The sequence below is a fragment of the Pyrgilauda ruficollis genome, unplaced genomic scaffold (assembly GCF_017590135.1).
Source record: "Pyrgilauda ruficollis isolate IOZ18807 unplaced genomic scaffold, ASM1759013v1 scaffold13, whole genome shotgun sequence".
Lineage (NCBI taxonomy): Eukaryota > Metazoa > Chordata > Aves > Passeriformes > Passeridae > Pyrgilauda > Pyrgilauda ruficollis.
The window spans coordinates 12,211,383-12,234,730 of record NW_024511432.1 but is presented as its reverse complement, the minus strand read 5'-3'; the positions used below and the strand labels follow the sequence as shown (position 1 = coordinate 12,234,730).

At 43.2% G+C, this 23,348-nt stretch overlaps 1 protein-coding gene across 2 annotated transcripts; it reads left to right on the top strand.

Moving 5' to 3' along the window:
• The first annotated feature begins 18,057 nt into the window (after positions 1-18,057).
• On the top strand, positions 18,058-23,049 carry LOC121348776 (histamine H3 receptor-like). Of its 2 annotated transcripts, XR_005954415.1 has the most exons (4): positions 18,058-18,342; positions 18,410-18,576; positions 20,750-22,164; positions 22,730-23,049. XR_005954415.1 is itself a non-coding variant. In XM_041458659.1 (3 exons), the coding sequence occupies exons 1-3, from the start codon at positions 18,117-18,119 to the stop codon at positions 21,635-21,637; spliced, it is 1,281 nt and encodes a 426-aa protein (XP_041314593.1). In that variant the 5' UTR covers positions 18,058-18,116; the 3' UTR covers positions 21,638-23,049. The 2 variants fall into 2 exon arrangements, 1 of the variants encoding a protein (XP_041314593.1); XM_041458659.1 differs by having other exon boundaries at positions 20,750-23,049.
• Positions 23,050-23,348: the final 299 nt, after the last annotated feature.

Here is a 23,348-nt window from a genome sequence, read left to right as displayed (position 1 = left end):
TCCGCCCGCTCGGCTTCAAACCGCCCGGGCAACTGCCGGCGCCAGCGCCGCGCCCTCATTGGCTCGCGGCGGCAGCGCCTGGCTCTGATTGGCCGTCGGCAGGCAGCGCCCCGCTCTGATTGGCTGTCGGCAGCGGCGGCCGTTGGCGCGCGGGGCTCTCCGCAGCCGCCGCTGGCCCCGTGCGTGGCCGGGCTCGCTCCGGGGCCGGGCGGGAGCGGCGGAACCTCCCCCTGCGGCACAACCGAACCGCGAGCCGCTGCAGCCCCCGCAGGCAACCGGCGGCCCTGCCTGCGGGGACGGGCGTTCCACACTGCGCCTGGCGGCCAGGGGTGCTGCCATCCCTGCCGAGGGCGGATGCACAGCGCCCGGAGAGAAGGAGCGGCCAAGCCGCAAAAATTGTAAAAGCACCCTCAAAAAAAAAAAAAAATTTAAAAAATCAACAACAAATAAACGAATCCCAGCCCACAACTAACAGAACGGAATTCTCTGGAGCGCCGGCCAGCCCCGCTTTGCCTCCAGCCCTGGCGTGTTCGTGCACAGAAAGCACCGGATCAGAATGTAAAACACCGGCCTGTTCCGTGCCCAGCGCTTCTCCCGAGGCCACCCGGCGCGTTTCGAGCTGTGACGGTAAGGGCCGGTGGGACTGAAGGCAAAGCAATTGCTCGGGAAGAGCAGCGGCCACGAGAGGGCTGCCGTGGATTTCCGACACGGCGGTGAAGCCGCTCCCCGCCCGCCTCCCGAGCGCCGCTGTCCCGCGGCACCGTGCCCGCCCCGAGCCGCTCCCCGCCCGCCTCCCGAGCGCCGCTGTCCCGCCCCAGCAGCACCGCGCACGGGCACAGCACGGCACAGCCCGAGTCATCCCGGCACCACCCGAGCAGGAGTTTCCATAGGCCTGCTGAAACCAACCCTTGCCCATCATAACCCCAAGAAGAGAACAGAAACCAAGAGGTTTCTGTTGAATGTCGTCAGAATTTAACCATTATGGGTGTTTAACCATAGACATATAGTTGTCATCTATCACAATTAGTTACAAAATTACAGTTAAACATCTGAACCCCTCCCAAAAGCTTATTGGAAAGGCCGGGCTTTCAGAGCAGAGTGTGTTTGTAAATCAAGTGTCTTTAAATTGGCACGTTTTAAGTACTTAAGTGGAGGGAAGGGATGCCATCCGGTGGGATTTTCACAGGTTGAAAGGGGCTTCTTGGCCAACTTCATGCATTTGAACGAAGCCAAGCGTGAGGTTCTGCACAGGTACAGGCTGGACTGAGACTATTCCTGGGGAGAAAGACTTGGGAGTGTTGGTGGATGAGTAATTATACAACCATAAACTTATGGCTATGGAGGTTCCCATATTTACGTGTTTCGATTATTTTTCCTCTAAAAAGGTACAGTGAATTCAGGGACTCCTCAGGGCTTACAGTGGGAAGATCAGTTCTTCCTCACCAAGGTGAAACACTGGCACAATGTTGAGATCAGGACAACCCATTTACCCCTATTTGTTTTGTTTACAAAATAGCAGGGGGCAGATTGTGTTCCATTATATAAGACTTACACACTGTTCAGTTAATTATCCCCAATCCTTGTAAAGAGCTGTTTTACTTCAAAGGAATACAGCCCTGGCTCTTTATTTCCAGAGCCAGTGATTGCTGCTCCAAGTGTCATGGACATACTAAGCTCCATTTGGTCAAAAAACTCATCTGCAGTTGGTTTCCTTCCCCTTATATTTGAAATAGAAACAGTCCTCTTATTGTTGGAAACCTTCCACTTTTCAGCTTGCACGTGCATGCAGAGTGCAGACCATCAGTTATTTTCCTGAACTCAGTTATTTTTCTCCCTACAATGTTTATCCATCCAGTTTATTATTGAACATGAATTTGTGCTTTCCTGAACCTCATCTGGCAACTCAAAGTCTCCTTTTGCACAGCACACTTGCCTTTTACCTCAGCTACTCTTTTTTGCACTCTTTCCCAAGCTTTTTTTTTTTTTTTTTTTTTTTTTTCCTGTGTAAGACTGACCAGGTCTGGGTGAAGTCCACGGGACTGGCAGTGTTTCACATGGAACAATGACACTCCTGAGTTTGAGAGGAGGAAGAGAAAGATCTTGCTCTCACACTCTGCTCTCAGCTCTCACACTTTTGAATGAAATCTCACTGCTGTTGCTCCTGTGAATGAGATGGATCACTGAGATGTTTCTAAAACCCCCAGCCTTCTCTTAGGCCCCAAATAGATTTTTTTCACCTGCTGTTTCCTTGAAATACTGAAACAGCAAGGGGTGCTCATATGCAGAACTCTGTCTTTTGAAATCTGAAATAGGCCTCCACTTCAAAACTTGACATAGCAAATAGAGTTTGAAAATCACAAAGGTCATTAATTGCTTTACAGAAATTAACACAAGTGCAGCTATATAAACCTAAGGAAATGCAGAGAGGAACCAGTGTCTTACTACTAAAAGATCATTAATTGTCTTTTGGTATTTCAGTAATTTTAACTGAAGAAACACAATGGTAAAACAAACCCCACAAATGGGATTTGGCTCACCTGGGTGTTCCCAGACATGTCACAGATCACAGTAGTTCCAGTGCAGCTGCCACAAAGGCATCAGTGAGGCTGTGCTGGCTCAAAGCCTGGTGCTAACACACCCCACTGGGTAAGAGGAGCCTCAGCTCCCCACGGTGCAGCTCTGGTGGCTCCAGTAATTACAGGTAAGTTATTACAGCCAACAGGGCCAGGATATCCCTGCCTTCCACAAGTCAGCTTATGAAAAACCCACCCATCTACAGGAGTACATGTAGGATAACAAACTCACTGGGTCATTCTCAACCAGACCTTCATTGTGCCACTGATCTCCCTGGAGCAATGTCTGTTCATGCCAACTGAAAATCTGATCCAGAGTTGAAAACCTGAAGAAAAATAGTAGAGTGTTTTAGCCAGTGTCCTTATCCAAAATTAAAAAAAAAAAAAAATGTCTTCATTCTAACTTGCTGCTGATACTGATTCTCTTTTGTGGGCATACACATATCTCATTTGAGAGTAGAAACTACTTCTGCTTTAAGATGTCTTAGAATAGTGTCTTCTTAACCATGTCTCAGTACAAGGCAACCTTAACCTACAAATCAAATCAAAAGATCAAATTATTTAATTACACAAAATGAAAAAAATGTTAGTTAATATAAGGCTTGCAAATCAGAAAATGCCTATGAAATGTGGGGAATAAGCAGCTGAGCCAAGCCAGCCGAGATGTGACAGTGATGGGAAAGAAACAAGTATGCACAAAAGAAAAAAATTTAGAAGGAGACCACCACATAAGACAGTAAAACATTCCTGTGTACCTTTCTCGTTTTGGCACATATTTTCTTTGTTGCCATGGCAATCACTGTAGTCTTTCTAAGCCTCTGTTTCTGCACTGTAAAATGCAGATAATATTTTTTACTGCCTATGTTTCAGTAATGCAATTGCAAACCACTTTTATGGCAGGGGATGAATGGTGTCACATAACTGCAGATTGTTGTTAATTAGTTGGCTTATTACAGATTGGGTTAGATAACTGGTGTTCTTTGACAGGTATCTCTTCAGTCTTTAGATTTTCTTTTGTAGCAGTATAAACTGAAACCACTGTAAACCTAAATGCATTGATTCTTACCAGAAAAGCAACTGAATTTTTCAAACCTGTTCTCAATTCTTTTCAGAATCTTCTCAATATTGGCTTCTTCAGGAAGATACTGGGTGGCTTTAGGATTGTGCTAATAGCCACGTTATATTTAAAAACCCCCAATAACTGCATTGCTTATTTGGATTTTCATGTTAATAGACCATTTTTCTCTTGCAATTCACTTTACTGCTTCCAAAATTCTTGTGTCCTCCTATCAAGGAGGTGGTAAAAGAGATTTTAGCCTTTTGCTCATTGAAGAGGATACTGCAGTTCTGTTTTCAAGATCCACTGAAGAGCAAAGGAACATTCTAGGAGACCCTGCTTTGAGCAGGGAGATTGGGTGAATGACCTCCAGTGGTCCCTTCCAACCTTACCCATTCTGTGATTCTGTGAGAATGCTTCAGCAGAACTGGGTGCAGCTAAGAACTGATCTAATATAGGTGGGGGGTTATCTTTTCCTCTTTTTCCTTCCCATTATTTTACATATATTGAGACATATCTGCACCTCAGCCATGCTCTCACCTGAGGGAACTTTCAATCTAGACATTGATTCACATAGGACTCTGCATAATAATGGAAATTCAAGTTCATGCAGAGTGCTTGACTAAGACTCACCTGCAACAGAAGAGCTATTGATCATGTTCCCTTGGGCCTGTGAAGGGCCCTTCTTCAGATACTCATCTCTCTGGGGAAAGGCCTTAGAAGAGCCAGGAAGCTCTCTTTGAGATGCCTCAAAATTGTCAGGAGCACCAGAGGCATAAAACAAGGCTCCTGCAGTTCCTCAACTGGCTGCAGAGTACAACAGGAACACAGCCCACAACAAAATGTTCTCTTTGTTTGGAGAGAAACAATAGGCAGGCAGATTTTTCCAACAGATGTTAAAATTGAAATTAAGAATTGATGGGAATAAATAGAGGCTTTAGGCAAAACCAGAAACTGTAAACAGGCTTCAGCTTTATGACTAATGCTGTGAGATTCATATATCAGGCATTTAGCACTGTATAACACAGTGAATGCTGGTTTTTGCCTTATTACTGTCAAAATTTTCACTGGCATCATTGCCATTACTGACTCCTCAACTTCCTGCCCCTCTAGAGCTGCTGACCACATCTTTGAAAGAATAGTGATTAAAAGTAAAGATGAAATCATGATAACACCAGATGCAGAATGCAGCAAATTGTTAGGCACAATTATGTCAGGAAGAAGGCATGATTGGAGAGAATAAAAATCACTTGCACTAGTGATTTTGCGTGATCGTTGCACCTCTTCATTCACTGTAAACAAAACAAAATTAAATTTACTAATGAACCAACAGAATGCAGCTGCTAGAGATGGGATATGTTGTTTTGATCTTCCTTTCCTTCCTTTCATCTCAGTTAAAATTTTGAACATGGCCATTTAAAGGCAATTCTCCTATATTTTTGTGATAGTTCAAGTACTTTAGGTTCTTTTTTCCAGAGGACAGCTGTGTTGTTATCTTGACAACTAATGTGTAGTAATGACGGATTTAGGTCTTAAAAATTAGCTACTAAAGTGTGTCAGAAAAGAGATGAATTAGCCTGAAGTGATTTCTGACAAACACTTGTCAGTGGATCCATGAGTGTCTGAGCAGATGGCAGCTGGGAAGCTGGAGCTGTGTCACTGTGCTCCCTGCAGTGCCAGCCAGAGCACTGAAGGCACAGACACTTCAGCCTGGGCAGGAGAAGCCAGAAGAGAGAATGCAGAGTACACTGGACTTGTGGATTTGCTTTTCTGGTGTTGATTCTGCAATCTGCTCAGCAAATTGTGCATAATCACAATGATCCTACGTGCTGCAATAATGACACAACCCATAACTACATACACACTTAAATGATAAAGCCAATTCTTGCTCTAACAGAATTCTGAAGATACTTGGGAATTTTTAAAATATATTGAAAGCCTTTCAGGAAAGAAGTATTTCAGACAAAATACATGTTTTCTGCTCAGTAAAGCAGGCACTAGGGTACATTCTAAGGTCTTTGGTTTATAAAAACAATAGAATATGTGACCCAGTGATTCCAAACAACTGCAATGCATTCAATTAACATCTTGTTAATTTAGCTTGTATGAAAAAAGGAGCTTTTTTTTTTTTCAAAAATATATTTTGGTTATTTAGTGAAATGTTTTAATTCTAATATGACAATGAAAAGACGCCTTTTGATCTATATATACTATCCTCAAATTATACCCAAATAAATAAATAAAATAATCATTAAGTAGTGTAAAATAAAGTATTATTTTTCTTTTGAAAAAAACCCTTTGGTTTATCCAAACCAGTTTCCTCTCTGGTGGCCCTTTAATTAGCTGTAAATTTTACCCTTCAAAACCAGATCCCTATTTATTTAAAAATAAAAAGGATAAATCTTAAAGTATTTGAAGCCAGTGCATTTCTTTCCTTGGTACACATTCCCACCCTGGAATAGTGTCTGTAATGTAGAACATATTCCACTGAGGTGGAAAATGGGTCTTGGCCAGCTAAAAATAAAATAAAATAAAATAAAATTAATTCCAAGTTCTTAATATTGTTTTTATGTTCTTTCTTTAGCTAAACCTTTTTGGTTGGGAGCAAAGCAAAGCACTGTGTGCTGATGAGAATCCATTGCTCTGTCTGCACAGTCAGACTCCTTCACAAACTGACCAGATTGTCCTTACAACAGGGCTGCTGCTAGTGAGCTCTCTCCCTTGCCAGCTTCCCTCCTTGCTTTCCAGCACAGGAAAAACACCCAGGAAATATCCAGCACGTGAAAGAATAGTCTAAAGTATTTCTAAAGTGTGCAAAGGCAGGAATTTTGCGAGTCCCTTTCAAACCCAGCGCTCTGTAGGTGCCACTGCATGGGCAGCAGGATCTCCTCAGGCTCAGTCCAGCTCTCAGCTTCTCAGCACTGTGCAGAGCTGCTCACAGGGAATGCACAAAGCTCACATCCAGCGTGGGCCCATCCTCACCCCCACTGGACAATCTGGTTTGCAGAGAGGACCTGATTTCCCACATCCCCAGGCACCCACTTCCCCACTGTCCCGCAGGAACCAGCAGGGGCTGTGCTCAGGAACCCTGAGCAGCACTGCAAGGAAACCAGGTCAGCACCACCACTTCCACAGGCTGGGCAATGACTGACACTGCTGCGGCCTTTGAGTTACAACTTCTGGAGGTACAGCAGGAAAGTGAAACACCAACATGAGTGGCAATATCCCCACTAAGTACTTTAAACAAAAATTCTTCTCTCGCTAATATAAAGGCAACTCCTTTTAAATACCAATATAAGACAAAATTACTTGTTAAAGCTCTATGAAAATAACAATATTAATTATTAAATAGGTAGAGCTCCTAATTATAATATTTTATTGTTTTTTCTTTTACTACATCCTTTTAGACCCCCTCCTCTTATATCCTTGTTCTCTGAATAGGATAGCTGTTATGCTGAAATAAAGAGCAATTTATAAGCAAAGAGTATTCCTGAGGTAGAAAGCTCAGCCCCATCCATGGTAGGACAGTGGCCCCACCTGTGGCTAGAACAAAGCTTGGTGGAAGCAAGCAATAGAAATCCAGTTAAAGCTGCATTAAAGCACAGGCTGTAGAGGGTGGCCTAGCTCCCCCAGCTCCCAGGCAGTATTGTTGTGTGTACTCAGCACCTGTTCCAGGTGGCACAGGGAAGCATGGATGTGCCCTGCTGGGTGGGAAGTGCCCAGCAGTGTGGTATTCCCAGGGGATGAAAACTATTTCTTGTGTATTGAACAAAGTCAATACTATTTGAACAAAGTCAAATGCCTGTCTGCCTGAGCTGTAACTCACTAAATATGCAGCTTCCTGCTAGACAGATAAAACTCCAGCATTCCAAATCTTGTCCATAAAAAGCATCTTTTACTAACATCCTTCTCTTGGTATCAAGCATTCTGCAGCACTTGTAACCACACCCTGGCACGTGCTTGTCACTGACTTTTTCGTCCCACATTCCTTCCATTCATTAACTCCCTTCCAAGTAGCAAAATGCGAGGTTTCCACGTTGTCAGTGGCAACAGTACATCAGCCATCCCTAGCACAGCTCCCTGTGTGACACACCAGCTCCTGCTTTCCTGCTGAAGTCTGGAGGAGTGAGCAGGCACTGAAATACAGCCAAGGACCTGAAAAGCCTTCACACGAATATATCATCAATATGCTTCTAACAAATGCGCCCAGTGAGAGATGCTGCTTTTGACAAGGCAGCAGACAGACTCCTCTCAAAAGCTGCCAAGAAATGGCACAGTCCTAATTCCCCCTATCACAAACAGGTGTTGCTGTCCAGGAGTTAACACCAGTACTGAGCCAGATGTTTCACCTCAGAGAAGTTAAGGCTGAGAACGACTGGGAGAGACAATGTTTTTGTTCAGAACTCTGCTACTGACAAGAGGAAGATAATAGCAAGTGGTTTTCTCTAACTGTATCAAACAAACCTGGTCCCAAATGGAATATCCCATATTTACATACATTTACTTTCCATATGCCTCTATATCCATCCTGATCTGTAGTTATTTCCTTGAGTTAATCAAACATCGTTCTTTCTAGAACTCTGCTAATACCAACACATGCCCTGGCTATTCAAATGTTATAATAGATCAAAATGAAATGTCCAGCTATTGCACTGGAAAGATTGAAAGGAGTTACTGTACTCATCACTTGTCCAGTTAGCCTGGTAAAAACAACTTGTCACAACTCCTTGCCAGAATTGATACATAGTTGGGAATGATAAAAACCAGTAACTCTTAATAAAAGGCCAGACCAAGGCTGGTTATTTTCCGTGTGAATCACACTGCAGTGCCACTTACATTGAGCTGTTGTACTGCATGGGAACCAAAAAGTCCTCCAGAAACTTTGCATAGCCAGGACAAAACTCAAGGATAAAGCATAAAAGTGGGGGCTGAAAGAACAAAACAGTAGCAGCAATCCAAGCAACAGCAATGAGTTTTAAGAGAGGACAGAAAATGCATTTCAGGAGTGTCTGTATATGTGCATATAAACATGCATGGAGAGAAACCTTAGTCTAGGAAAAGACAGCATGAAATCAGTAACAGAGCAGATTGTAGCTGCACCCAAAAAAAGCACAAGTGATACAAAACCCCTCTCCTAGCTACCAGAAAGAAAAATACAGCAAATATTTTACCTGTTACTAGAAAAGGGACTGACTTCTAGGGAAATCAGGTTAGCCTAAATACTTTAGATATATCGTATATTTTTATACTTTACTCATTATGTTATTCATTTAAACTTTCTGAGACCATGGACATAAATAACAAAATGATGATATGATATGATATGATATGATATGATATCACATCACATCATATGATAATATCTTACTCTAAAGTAAGAAGGCAGCCTGGCACCACTGCTCTCTTCTAAAGCATGTCCCTCCTGATGCCCAAAAGCTAAGCTGGAAATAAATCCCCACAGACTGGTGTCTACAGAGCAGGTATTTTTTAATTGCTTTGCCAGTGGTGAGTGTTTTGTGGCTAATTGGTTTTGCACTTGCCATTTTTTCATTAGTACTGTACTTATCTATCTCTAAAGCAGGTGGACCTGGTGAGTTTTTTCTTCTTTTTTTTGTCTATTCAGCTTAAGCAACTAGTTAACCATATACTAGCCATTTCATTGTATAAAAAGTTATATCTGGTTGTATAGGTATCAAAAGCTATGATTCAGGTTAGATAGGTACCAGGTTATATAGATATCTTAAAACTCAAGCTACATAAGCACCTCGTAACTTTGACCTCAGCTATATAGGCATCACTCCGAAGCAGCTACTCAGCAGGGCCCTTGTTGCAAGCTTAACACCCTTAACAGTTACTGCAGAGCCATGTAACCATGTATAACAAGTATACAGAATTCAAGTATAACAGAACTTAAAGTGAAATTTAAAAGTGAAAAGTATAACAGAATTTAAAAGTGAAAATATCAGCTCAGAAACAGGAAACCTTGCCCAAATTATTTCTTTGCATAGTTTGTTGGTTTTTAAGAGGGATCCTGGTCTGATAATGTTATCTGGGGCTAGAAGCAGATCCTTCAAACATGAAGGTTTTGTTGCAACCAAAGCAGATGGAGACACAGAGCCCACAGAAGCAGCATCTGGAAAAGGCAGCTGCTTCATTTAGAGCAGGAAGCAGCTCTGCTGGTTTTAGGTAGCCTTGTTAGCAAACTGGAACAGGAGTGGAGACTGCTCAGGATGTGGTGTTGAATGTGCTATTCTGCTGCCTCTGCAGCTGAGGAAAACACAGGCTGTTCAGGGAGCATCCCTCCTGACACTGGCTTAGGAGCAAAGTCTGTATGACATTTTGAACAAGAACATGAAGCTGCTATCAGCATATCAAATTGTGAGAGTTGTTAAAGCAAAGACTATGACCAAAAGGAAACAAAACAACCCTTATTTTTCCTAGTTTCATGTCACAGATGATTATGTAGAAAAATATTATAAGGTGACACCTTCTGGCTGGTTTTATACCACTGACCTGATGATTGCAAAGAATCCCATCCATTGTGCATCTCTGCTTCTATGAAAAGTTCCTGTGCAGCCACAACCTCTGCATGAGGACTAAAGACAAGAATCCTAGCAGGGAAAAAGCCAACAAAACCCAACAAACCAAAAGGTGCAGAAGAGACACACAGGCAGCTTCCACAGATGTTGATGTATTTCACAGGAAGGCAATGGGAGCTTTTTCTTATGGAGTAGATCCTTCTTAGCAAATAACCTGCTTTTGTTTAAGTGTTCCCATTAAGGCTGGACTCCAAAGGGTGGTCACAGCCTGAGCAGATGCATCAGAGCTTGATTCTAACTGTAAGGAGCCCTTGAAAACCTACACAGGTGATGAAGAGAAAAAATGCCAATAATATCTATCATTAGCAATTGTAACATATTTTCTCATTTACCATATATCAGCATATCAGCAATATATATATCAGAAATATCAGCATGGACCAGCCATGATCAATGCAGGGTGTAACACCTTTGAGTACCTGAGAAACGTTATACCCTTTTCACCTTGAAACTTTTACAAAAATTCTTCACCCTACCCAAGGAATAAATAAAGCTATTGCTGCATCAGAGAAAATCAGAAGGTTGATCTGGTGGAAGAAAACTCATTAATCTCTATGATGAGATGACAAGTTCACCACATAGCTGCAAGTGCAGCACCTGTGTTTCCACTCCATTTCAATTACATTCTTTGTACAAATAATAAAACTGAACTCATCATCAAAGGATGAGTATCAAATTTTAATACAGCAGATTTTTTATCATCCTTCTTACAAGCAAGATGAAAAATAAATTTGATTAATCTACACTGTGTCCCATCAAACAGACATGGATGGGTGAGTATTGACAGTAACTTCAGGCATCTAATTCAGGTTCCAGTGTTCAAAGTCAAGGTCACTCTGGAAAGTCTTTGGGAAGCACAGACCCCAGACACTGGTGTCTTGATTAACCCCGGGAGGCACCAACTGTATCATCTCAGTGGAATCTGGTAATTTACACCAATACCCCTGCAGAGCAACAAATGGAAAGACATGTAATTCACTGAAAATTCAGACTGGGATGTGAAGCTGCATGAAAAATGCAGAGGAGTCTTATTGATTTCTATAAATCCCAGATCACTTTCTTCTTCTGACCATCTCTTAAATATTTCATGGTCAGAACCAAACAAATATTCCACTGAAATCTGGGTTTTGACTCACAGACAGCCTACACAGGTTGTTGAGGTGACGATTTGAAAGCTACAAAAATGCAGAGCAATGTCAGAAGCTATTTTTTTATGAGTCAGACATAATAAATACACACGGATTGAAATCCTTGAATTTCTTGATTGAAAGGTCAAAACTTTTTTGAAAGGCTTAGGGAGAAATTTTTTTTTTTTTTTCATAAACAAGATGGGGTCACTTGGAACATGAAAGAAAGTATACGTGAAATCACAAGTTAAATCAAAATGTTAATATTAACAGCTGAAGGAAGAGAACAAAGGATGAAATTCCCAACCCTAAAGTGGCACTGAAGGCTGGTTCAATGACTATAAAATACAGTGCAAATCTGAGGGCAAGACAATCCCCCTGATGATAATTACCAGGTCCTGGTATTAGCAAGAAAAGGGCATTTTTATCATTACAGATGTACCTAGAAGAAATGTTATTACCCATTAAAGTCCCCTATTATTCTGCTGTCAGTTACCATCTGTTAATGAAGTCTTCATGATCTGACAGTTCATTCTCTAATTGTCACCCTGTGCCAGTCTCTGGTTCACAGCACACTGTGAACTGAGCCTTCATATATTATACATTTCATGAGCTGAGTTTGCCAGGCTTCACCTCTGATGTGATCTTTATCTCCTCCCTAAGTGACATCCTCCCACACAGCCAGCCCATGGCTGCAGAGAATCCTTTGTGGGCTGGTAAATTACAGACTTCTCTGCTATTCTGACAGTGGAAGAGTATCCTTATGATCAAGCATTTCTTTCAAAGTTTGCAAGTCTCCTGTGAGACAGTCAACTCCAGTGTTTGTCATTAAGAGGTATTTAATGCTAATTATCCTGCCATTCCCCAGCTCTCTCTCCAGAGTAGTTTTTAAGTTTCCATAGATACCAATTCGTAGCTCTGTTGAATAGCACCCTTTCAAAAAATTGTATTTTTTCCCCTCAAGACAAGACTGCTTATACCTAGAACCCTGTACAACTACATTAATGTTTTAACACCTCCTATGTACTCTGATGTCTCTCAGATGCTTCTCTCCCATGTGATATTCCCACAACTACACAGAGTGAGGTGCTTCGGGCATGTGTGGCATTTTAATAAAAGGTCCACAAATATTCAGCACACTGAGAGGGAAGCCACACAAAAGCTAGTCAAAAGGAAACTCTCAAAGAAACAGATTTTAATTACTTCTTTTCTCAATTTTAGATGGCAAAGGGATGTGTACATGCTGGAATTCTACAATTAGAGCATTCTCCAGGGGAATAAAAAAAAAAAAAAAAAAGGCCAGGGGTTATTCATCAAAAACCAAAGCAGGTGTCCAAATAACCAGGCTGCAATTCCCTCTTCCCCCACTCTCCCTGCAACAGCTGTCACTGCAGCATCTCTAGAGATTTGGGGAACTCAAGCTCAGTTTTCTCCTCAGTCTTTCAGCTTCCATTCTGAATACATGAACTAAGAGACAGCTAAATGGTTGTACCTCTGCCACATCACAGAAGGAAACATGAGCCTCAGACACATTGCACTATAACCAAATTTCACCTGTGTAACTCAAACATGTTGCCTTTTCAGCTTTGAATGGTCTGATATCAGGCCAGCTCTGTGCTCTGCCTTCCAACACCAATGGCCAATTCTGATACTCTCTTCTGATCTCTCTTCTGGTTCTGATATCCTTTCCTCCAACACATCAGGTATCTCAGTTTAGTCACTTATGAATGAGTGTTTTCAGAATTGATGTTCATTTGTTATTTAATCTTGCATTGTCCTGCTGGATGGAGGCTGCTCTCCACAGCAAAGCCCTAATTGTGTTTCCCTTTGATGCAAGAATTCATCATCTGGCTCTGGTTATGATCAAGGCTGAGATTTTAAAAACCAAGGGCTAATTATGGTTAATATGGAACATCCAAACCAGATCAGGCCCAGTGACTTAAATCCTGTCTCCCACAGAAAGCTTTGCTGGGAAAAGAGCATGAAACAAAGCAATCATACAATGATTACTTCCCCAGAATGAAATGAAACTTCCCCAGAACACCCTCCTAGTCTCCAAGGATTTGCAGTACAGGGAATTCTTGAAAATGAAGTTGCAGGTTTGTGTGTAATTACCCTCAATGGATAAATTTATGGCTAGAATTTACAGGAACTTTCAGTATCCACTATGCCCAGTGACTTCTGATACAGATAAAATGCATGTTTAGGGATGCTGGGGAGAATATTGTGAGTCTGTGCTTGCCATCAGCTTGCCATGGAAATACCTTCCTGGCTGGGACCAGGGGAGATACAGAAAGCAGCCGTGCCTCCAGCTTATTCCTGGGGAATGCCATCTACAGGTGGAAAAGAAGCTGTTGTGCAAATACATTCAACTGCCAGAAACACTGTTTGCCTAGAACTTGAGTATCACTCTGACTAGAATTGCCAGATTAGCAGGATTATGTATCTGGACATCATCAGTGCAAATGAAAGAGGTGACATGCCAGGGAGAAAAGGAACTTTTCCAAGGATTATGAAAGAAGGAACTAAAATTGTGAAATAAGCCACAGTCTCGGTACCTTTGATTTTTGCAATGCTCTTATCACCAATACAATGTTAAGAGATATTTTTGGAAGTCTATCCAGCCCTCACTGAGTGTAATCAGAGAACATTTGGTTCTCTGTAATGTACTTGCAGCCAAGAGACAAAATCGGGATGACATCCTTTGATGCTGGCAACATAAATGAAATTGCCTAAGTGAAACACTGATCCATGAAGTATCCAGGATGGGAAGCACACCAATGCCAAACATGCCAGACTGCTGAACTGGTAACACAGGGTACCAGGAATAACAGGTGAAACTGCTGAATGAATCCAGAAGAAGCAAAAGGAAATAAAAGTACTTGTAGTGCTTGTATTTTGTTACCATGCCGCTCAGTTCTAATAAAATTCTGGTGTAACCTTAAGGCACTTGCCTATGGGATGACTATTTCTATTTATTGCAGCCTAATTAAGACTAGTGAAATCATATTTCAAATCTCTCATATGTATTCATCAAACTCACAAGTCTTACTTCTTGACAAATTGTTATTAAAGCAATAAAGCCAGACATGGAGGGGACCTCAGGCTCATGGTGTTTGGATGAATTCCCACGGAGTGGGACATGGCAATCGTGGCCTCCCCTGAACTGCACAACACAGAGCAGACCCCACCCAGCCCAGCCTGGCCCCTCTGCCTCTGCCTCTTTGTCACATGTGAGCACAAGAGGGTTTCCTTAAGCAGCAAGTCACACTGGCAGAGGATGGAAACCAGTTTCTTGATGTATGAGCAGGCAAGGCTCTCAACAAGAACCAAAGGGTTGCAGTCTGCTTTCTTTGTGCCAGAGCCATTCCCTTGCAAGTGTCTTAAAACCAGGATGGCATAACTACACCAGCTGCCGCTGACACCCACACCAAGAGCCACAGCCACATCCCTCACAGGACTGAGGTCTAGTGGATGTTTCCCTACTGAAGAAAAGAAAGTTCCTCCTCAGTAAATGGTAGGTGACACTGTGAACTCTGAAGCAGATGCCCTTCCACTGGCACTGATCAAACAGTTGACTTTTCTCTGCATGTGTGGGAACAAGAAGAAAAGGTGAACTGCATCATATGCAGGAAGACTTCTACAAAACATTAAAAAAAAATGAAGGGAATCAGTAGGCAAGCAAAACCCTGGCTGGCAAAGGGTATAAGGCAAATAGGAAATGGTCGTGGCAGAATTTAATTTTCCTCATTAATTTAACTAGGATTAGCTCCAACAGCAACATTTGATTTCCCAAATGATAATGTCTTACAGGCATTTTCTCAGAGAGTCTAAAAATCATTCCTTTTTTCTTGGCCAAAATACAATCACTTGTAGCAAAAGGATAGTTGACAACAACCTCTAAACATAAAACGGGGCTATTAACAAGTAAATATTTTGTCAAGATTTATAAAATTACTAATGTGTAGTTTCTTTTAAATAAGTGAAAGTTCCAGCTATGGCATCCCACTCTTGAAGTGTGCAACAATTGCCCTTTAGCTTCAGTAAAGCTTTGGTACCAGGGAGCATGTGGCACACCAAGAAAACTGCCCCCCATGTGAAAGTATCTCTGTAAAGAGCAACAAGAAGAACATTATGTACACTGTGCTGTTTGGAAAAGGCACAATGATTTAGCTTTGGGTTCAGATGCAGGCAAAGACCCAATGTAAATATATTTATTACCTTGCTTAACTGTAAGAAGATACCAGGGATGTCTTCAGCACCCTCTGGCCCAACAGGCTCTACAGCCAGCTGGAGTGTACCCCTCTCCATGTGGTTTCCCAAGTATTTTTGGAAGCTGATTTTGGCCTGTTCTAGGAAAAGTGTTATCTGCCTGCCATGTGGTAAAATCATTCTGTTTTTCTGTCATTGCTCTGGATAGACTCACCCACATACGCTCGAGTCATGATTCAAACAGCTCTCAGAAATTACTGAAGAATATCTTTGGAAGTGAATACAATTATCAGGAAATCACAGGGAAAAAAAGTTAAAATTTCAGAACACATTGGTATTGGTATGCCTTGAAAAACAACACTATATCTTTCATTTTCTTGGGCTATTGTTATTCCTCTTTACTAACTCTAATAATTTACATATCTTAGAGCAAGAAAATACTTGAAGTCTGGATTTTAAGACCTGTTGTTCTAAGAATGCTGCCCACCTAATGCACACTTGTGTCTGCTGTCTGCAAGGTCTCTGGACAGCACTAGCACAGTCTTCAACAATAAGTCTCCAAAATGCAGAGTTATGGACTGATAGTTGATGTTTTTAGGAACAGAGATTTCTTAAGCTGTCATCCCTTGCCAAAGTACCAATAATAAAGGACATTAAAAGGCAGTAAAGGCAATTATGGGACTTACTGAGAATCTCAAAATCTGAAAAACACTACAAAAGCTACTTCACATAAAGAACACAAGTTTACATGCTGCAAACACATTGAGCTGCTGTAAAATTACTTTACATTAGAGGAGTTAAAGACTATAGCAATTATTCATGAAAGAATAAATCCTTCCATGTTTTCCTGGTGCTTGAGATATTTATTTTTTTTCTTTTGAGTCTCTTGGCTGACTCTTTATCTTTTATATACCACAACACAATCAGAGAACAGTTAATATCACAAGCTTGATCTTGTCCAAACTGAAGTGAATGGAAAACTGCCAATGGGGCTCAAAGAGTCGAGAAAATGAGTCCCCAAACTAGGAGTTAATAATAATCACTTTTGTTTTGCATGGCTTTACTTATTTGCTTGAGGGAGAAAATTATATGGGGACATGTAAAAGGAGTATTTTCCTCACACATGTTAGATATGCAGATGCCATTTCTGTCTCTGGACTGGCTGTATCATAAGCAGTTTAAATTGCAAACTATCCTCAGTGGAACTCCTGATTTACAGAGATTAACTGGCCTGGAATTTGTACTTCTAGCACTGACAAAGGCTTTATCTTTCCCCCTGAGGAAAAGGCCAGCCCGCTGTTACCCTGAGAACACATGCTTCACCCCAAACAAACAATAGAGAACTTATTCAGCTGCTCTTGTTGTCTTACCTGAATGCCCATTGGAATAATTCTCTTTAGAAAGCTGCTGTGATTGCTTCTAAACTTATTTCAAACAGCTGATTTATGCAAATCTTTTATAAAAGAGAAGTTTACCACATGTGAAACATTGGCTGAATTAAGGGAAGATTATGCACTGGTTTTGAGCAAGCTCTGTTGTCTTTTAGTGATAAAAGGGCCCCACCGAAGGCAGCAAATCCCAAAGTGCTCTCAGCCTCCACAGAACTCTCATGGAAAGGGAGGCAAAGCCCATCCCTCAATGGCCACATATTTTAAGGCAGATGAAGACCCAGAGGGCCAAATCAGGAGAGCAGAGATAAAACTGCATTTCCTCTTCTGAATCACCCTTCAAAGTCAACAAAGCTCAGCAGCCTGAGCAGCTCTTTCAGGGGTCACCGTGTCCCCCTCCTGCTCCCCGGGCCACCTCAGCCATCCTGCCAGAGGCTGAGGGAGGCCCAGGCCCTTTCCTGGCTGCTCCTGGGTTTGGTTTTTGGAACAGAGCTGCCTTCCGTGGTAAAAGTGGCTCCTTGACATCACTTCTACAATGCACTTAAACACTGTCCAAGGCCACTGCCAGTTTTGAAAAGAGACGCCTCAGAAATACCTCATTCCTGCAAATGTTGTGGGAAGGAGCAGCCAGGCAGGGCTGTCCCGGAGGGAAAAGCTGAGGCAGAGCTCGGCAGAGGCCGAGGATGGATGCCCCGAGGGCGAGAGCGCACAGCCCGCCCGAATGGCAGAGCAGAGACCGTCGGGTCTCCATCGGGAGGGCATGAGGCACGGTGTGGGGAACCGGGCAGCCAAAGCAGCCTGCCCGGGCAGCGGCTGCGAACGGACTGGGAGAGACTGGGAGAGGCTGGGAGCGTCACGGCCGGGCTGGGGAGGGGCGGGCGGCGGCCACGGGGACTCCTGCCCAGCCGAGCCCCGGGCTTCAGCCGCAGGCTGGGTTTCTGGCACACTGCCCTCTCCCCAACGCCGCCACCGCACTCCAGCAAGTTTCGCCGAAGCGGGCAGCGGGCGGGTTGGGCTGGGCTGGGCAGGACGGGGAAGGACAGGGCAGGGCTGCACCGCCCGGCCCCTCGCTCCGCCCGGCGGGGCTGAGCGGGGCGGGGCGGTGCCGCAGCCGAGCTCCGGGTCCGGGCAGAGCCGCGGGCTCGCTCCCCGCCGGCACCATGGGCCGGGACGGGCCGTGGCTCAACCTGTCCGGCAGCGCCTGTGCGGCGGGCGGGCCGTTCCCCGCCGGCACCGCCGCGCTGCTGGCCGCGCTCATGGGGCTGCTGGTGCTGGCCACGGTGCTGGGCAATGCCCTGGTCATTCTGGCGTTCGTGGTGGACCGGAGCCTCCGCACGCAGGGAAACTTCTTCTTCCTGAACCTGGCCATCGCCGACCTGCTGGTGGGTGAGTGCCGGGGCGCCGCGGGGCGGGGGGTGGCTCCGCCCGTGTCACCGCCGAGCTCTGTCCGCAGGCGGCTTCTGCATCCCCCTCTACATCCCCTACGTGCTGACGGGCGAGTGGAGGCTCGGCAGGGGCTTGTGTAAGCTGTGGCTGGTGGTGGACTACCTGGTGTGCACCGCCTCCGTCTTCAACATCGTCCTGATCAGCTTCGACAGGTTCATCTGTGTCACCAGAGCGGTAAGGGCTGGGCAGGGCTGCCAGCGGGGCGGAGGGGCTCCAGGGCTGCCCTTCCAGGCACGGGGGTTCGCTTAGGGCGCCTGGCTTTCAACGCCCTCGAGCCTCTCTCGAACAGCACACGAGACAGGGGCGAGCTTCTCTCAGTCCTGGAAATAGTTCTGGGAGTGATCGGCTTTGCCAGAAAATGCATTTGCTTCTCACTTTTACAGTGGAAGAGGCACTCTGCTTTAGAAACAGGCACAGGCTGTGTCTGCAGAGGGAACAAGGTGTACTTATCTCCTCCCCAGCTGCACCTTGAATAAACTTTAAAAGTGTTACCCAGCTGAAGCAGAGCTGCTCCCTCAGGACATGGCCATGCCCCCGCTGATAGCTCACGGCAGCCCAGCAGCAGCACAAGGCAGAGCTGCTTGCAGTGGGCATTGAGCTGTCAGGGGAATTTGATGTGTGTGGGTCAAAAGTGGCAGATTATAAATTAACATCTCGCACAGGATGCAAATGCCATTTCTATTTAATGGCCACAGAAACAGCTCAAGTCGTGTCTGCAGCACTCCACCTATTAAAAAAGGAAGATTAGACTTTGCACCTAATTTTCACCTAGACCATAATGCCTCAAAGTATTTTGGATGGTGTCAAAATAACGCATTTTACCTGTTAATAGGTTTCACACTTCTACACACACTTCTTGGTTATGTTCCACCCACAGCTTCTTAAAGTGTTCATTTAAGTTTGTTGCTCATTTAAATCATAAAAAGTACAAAGAGAGACTGCAGAAGCAGTTCAGCAGTTTTACCAACTTCTTTTTGAAGAGGGAGAAATGAACAGATTAATTCTTTAACAGTCAACACTCAGAATTCCTTTATTTTCTAGGTTCTGAATTAGCCATGAATTTTTCTTTCATAAACCAATCTCTCATGACTATGCACATAGTATAAATATATAAACTAGACAGATTCAGAAACAGAAATGGAAACTGGTCTTAATAAATGAAAATAATCACCCACTTTAAAATACTTCAAATTAATCCCTCATATAAAAATCCCTCCCAAGCAAGAGTACAGAAAATGACTGATGGGTTAGGGCAGTATGAGAACATATATAAGCAGGGCTATCTGAAGTTCCAAATTATTCTCCATCTCAATGAAAATAGTAACTTCCTCCAAGACCGCTCCTGAAATCATTCATAGCTTTGTTAAGGACTGCAAAATCAGACCAAGTTCAGACACACTCAGGTTTCCTCAGCTCTGTGGCTCTTCTACCAGAACAGCACTGGCTGTGGAGATCAAGGCCCACAGGTGGGGGCAGTAAACACGAACCCTGTACAGAATTTAAGAATTTCTTATTCCAAAGGCTGTGTGGCTGCACCATGGAGATGTGAAGGGTGAATCCCAAGCCACTACATGAGTATTGGTCCTCAGGAACAAACATTCCAGGGAATCAGAAATAGAGAAGATGATCTTGACTGTAAGGTTCTGATGAATTCCATTGCTGATATGGCTTACTGACTCAGTGACACATTATTTCTGCACCTTAGCTTCTCTATTTTCTAAATAACGGCAATCAGTTATTCTTCTGTAAAGCACTTTGCAGACCAAAACACTCCATCTATACACCTTAACTGCAAACAGGAATTCTTTAAGTACTTCATGGAAGAATAAAATTAAGTATATTAAACAGAAGAAGGTGTTGTATAGTAAACTTTTTGTGTGATTTTCACATTAAGAAAGAGTCTCTCTACAAAGTAGAAATAAAAGAACTTGCCTGATATTCTGTGAATTCAAACCCTTTTACAGATTTAAAATTATTTAAAAATTCCAAATAAAGGGTCCAGTAAATGTTTTTAACGATTCTGTAAACAGGTATCACAGCTAATGCAATTAAATATGAAACTGGTGATAGCCAATTCTGGGAAGAGCAGTGGTTATTTGCTTTGAAGGAGACTTGGTTTTCAAGCTTTTAAGATATGATGCACATTCTCAGAACTTATCCAATCACCTTGATAAGGTTTCTTGGGAGGCATATTTCAGAAGTAACTCTTCTGTGATACCAGTAAGCTTGGTCTAAAAACCCTCATCCCAAAACCAGCTTCTCACCAACCCTCACGAGTGACAGAGAGGGCCATGCTCCAGAGCAGCCACATGGGAGATGTGTAATGTGTGTGACTTTTGTCCCTCAGGTCAGCTACAGGGCTCAGCAAGGGATGACCAGAAATGCAGTACTGAAGATGATGACTGTATGGATTGCTGCTTTTCTCCTCTACGGGCCAGCCATTCTCAGTTGGGAGCACATTGCCCAAAAGAGCATCCTCCCTGAAGGAGAATGTCATGCAGAATTCTTCTACAACTGGTATTTCCTAATGATTGCCTCTACTGTTGAATTCTTTACACCTTTCATCACTGTTACATACTTTAACTTAAGTATTTACCTTAACATCAGGAAACGCACATTGCTCCGAAATGAAAACCTCTCACTCGGTCAAGAGGACTGTGAAATGAATTTCCAGGGGGAAAAAAGGGAACACACTGTGTTTTTTGTAAAGCCAGTTAAGAGAGACAAACATGAGAAGAGAGCAAGCAGCCTTCTTCCCCCAAGGAAGGCTCCAAGGCTTCAGGCCTCGGCTGAGCTTGGCAATCAGCCATCAAATCTGAGTGCCAGTCTTGACCTTCCACCCCTGCAGGTGGATGTAAAGACCAGGCCTCCCAGGAATGGCTTCTGCAAAGCAACAGAAAGCCTTTGCCACCCCAGCAGCAAAGTGGATGTTGCTAACATTATGGCAAACAGATTTAGGCTTTCCCGGGATAAAAGAGTAGCCAAGTCTTTAGCAGTTATTGTCTGTGTGTTTGGCTTGTGCTGGGCTCCATACACACTGCTGATGATCATCAGGGCAGCCTGCCATGGGCACTGTGTGCACCACTCCCTCTACGAGATCTCATTCTGGCTGCTGTGGGTGAACTCAGCCATTAACCCTGTTCTCTACCCACTGTGTCACATGAGCTTTAGGAAAGCCTTCATAAAACTCCTGTGTCCACAAAAAGCCAAAATTCATCCTGACATTTTGATGTGAAAAGTAGGAAGAGTGAAAATTAGAACATATTGTATTTGGTGGGAACACCAAAAAGCAAGTATTGCAATACCTGCAAATATTTATGGAATATTGGTAAGTAGGCACAAGTGTAGATATTTATGAATATGTAGAAATACAGTCATCTGTGTAGCTGGGAAAATCACAGCAATTAAAAGAAAGGTCATTTTTCAAAGCTCTTTGGGAAATTAATGGTGTACTAGTGTTGAAATGCTGAAAACAAAAAATAACTTTCATGGCTAATAATTAGAGTTCAGGCTGTGTCACTTTTAATAACTGTAAATATTGCTGGAATTTCATAAAGCATTAATCTTAGATCTGTTACATCTTACCCCAAACCCACTTCAAGACATCAAGAATCTCAGTTGTTAAGTCTAGGATGCTTTTTCCCTGGCTCCACTTGGTGACAAGCCAGACAAGGCATGACCAAAGATAAAAATACAGGAGAAGCATGGGACAGCAGGCAGCACAACAGTGATGTTACCAGAGAAGCTGAGCAACTGCAGCAGGTAAGGGAGCACTGATGTGAGGGAAAAGGTGATGGAAATAGAAGAGAGTGGAATATTTAGTAGAACAAAGTCCAGGAACAGAAGTATAAAGGGGTTTTGAGCTTTTTAATAGGAGATACAAGAATTGGTAACTTACACACTGGAAGAGTTTCACTAGGAGCTCCCTCCCTCAGCAGTGACTTCCTGCCCCCCACCAGGGTCCTGCATGGGCAGGAATCTACTGAGGTCAAAACCCCACTCCTTACAGGGCTGAGAGTATTACTCTCTGCTTTGCTCTAAGGACAGAATAAGCTAAGTAGTCTATGAGATCCATGACAGAGCTTTAGGTAAACTTCCCTTGCAGTAATTTTTAAAACATTTACAATTGGACCTTCACTGCTTCTGGCTAGATTTAAAAAAAATTAAAAAAAATAAAAAAATTGAAGTGTTGTTTTCCCCTACCCCACCCATTCAATCTTTCCATCAATCAAGTCACTAGTGGTCAAGAAAGTCTTTTCAAGTGTTGAGGTACTTCCCAGGTTATGCATCATGACTGGCATGACTCAAAGTCTGTTACAATTTACAGCCTTGCTACAGCCCAAGAGTCTCTGCCATTGTGCCTGTGCCACAGGAGCAGCTCACACAACTGATTCTGAGTTTGGAGTAGATTTGTCCCACAAGGTGTCACATTGAGCGTCACTAATGATACAAGTTTGTTCCACCATCACCAGCATTTGCTACATAACCTAACAGATGCTTTTCTTTGCTGACAAGTGATAGTTACTGAACAGCTCTAATTGTCCATTGCCATAGTCAAAATGCATGGTAATACAATTGATCTTAAAGTTTACAGGCAGTAAAATTATTTCCTTTGTAAACTTTCAATAAAAGTAATTAAGAGCTGTGGAAGAGTCCTAACTGTGTAGCCCTTACAAGTGGGAGAGGGTGAAAAAGCACCAGTATACAACATTTGGGTGACTGCAGTTGAAACCACAAAGCTGGTATTTCAAAGACACTTCCTAAGTTACAAGGACTGACACTGAGGACTAAACAGACATGGTAGCAAATACTGTAAACTAGGAGGGCATATCCCTACACTATGAACATATCCACATGAACATAATCACCACATTCTGCTATGGATGTGCTATAACAAAACAGCTTAACAGCTCTATGAGGAACAGTTTCAACAGATACAGAGCAAC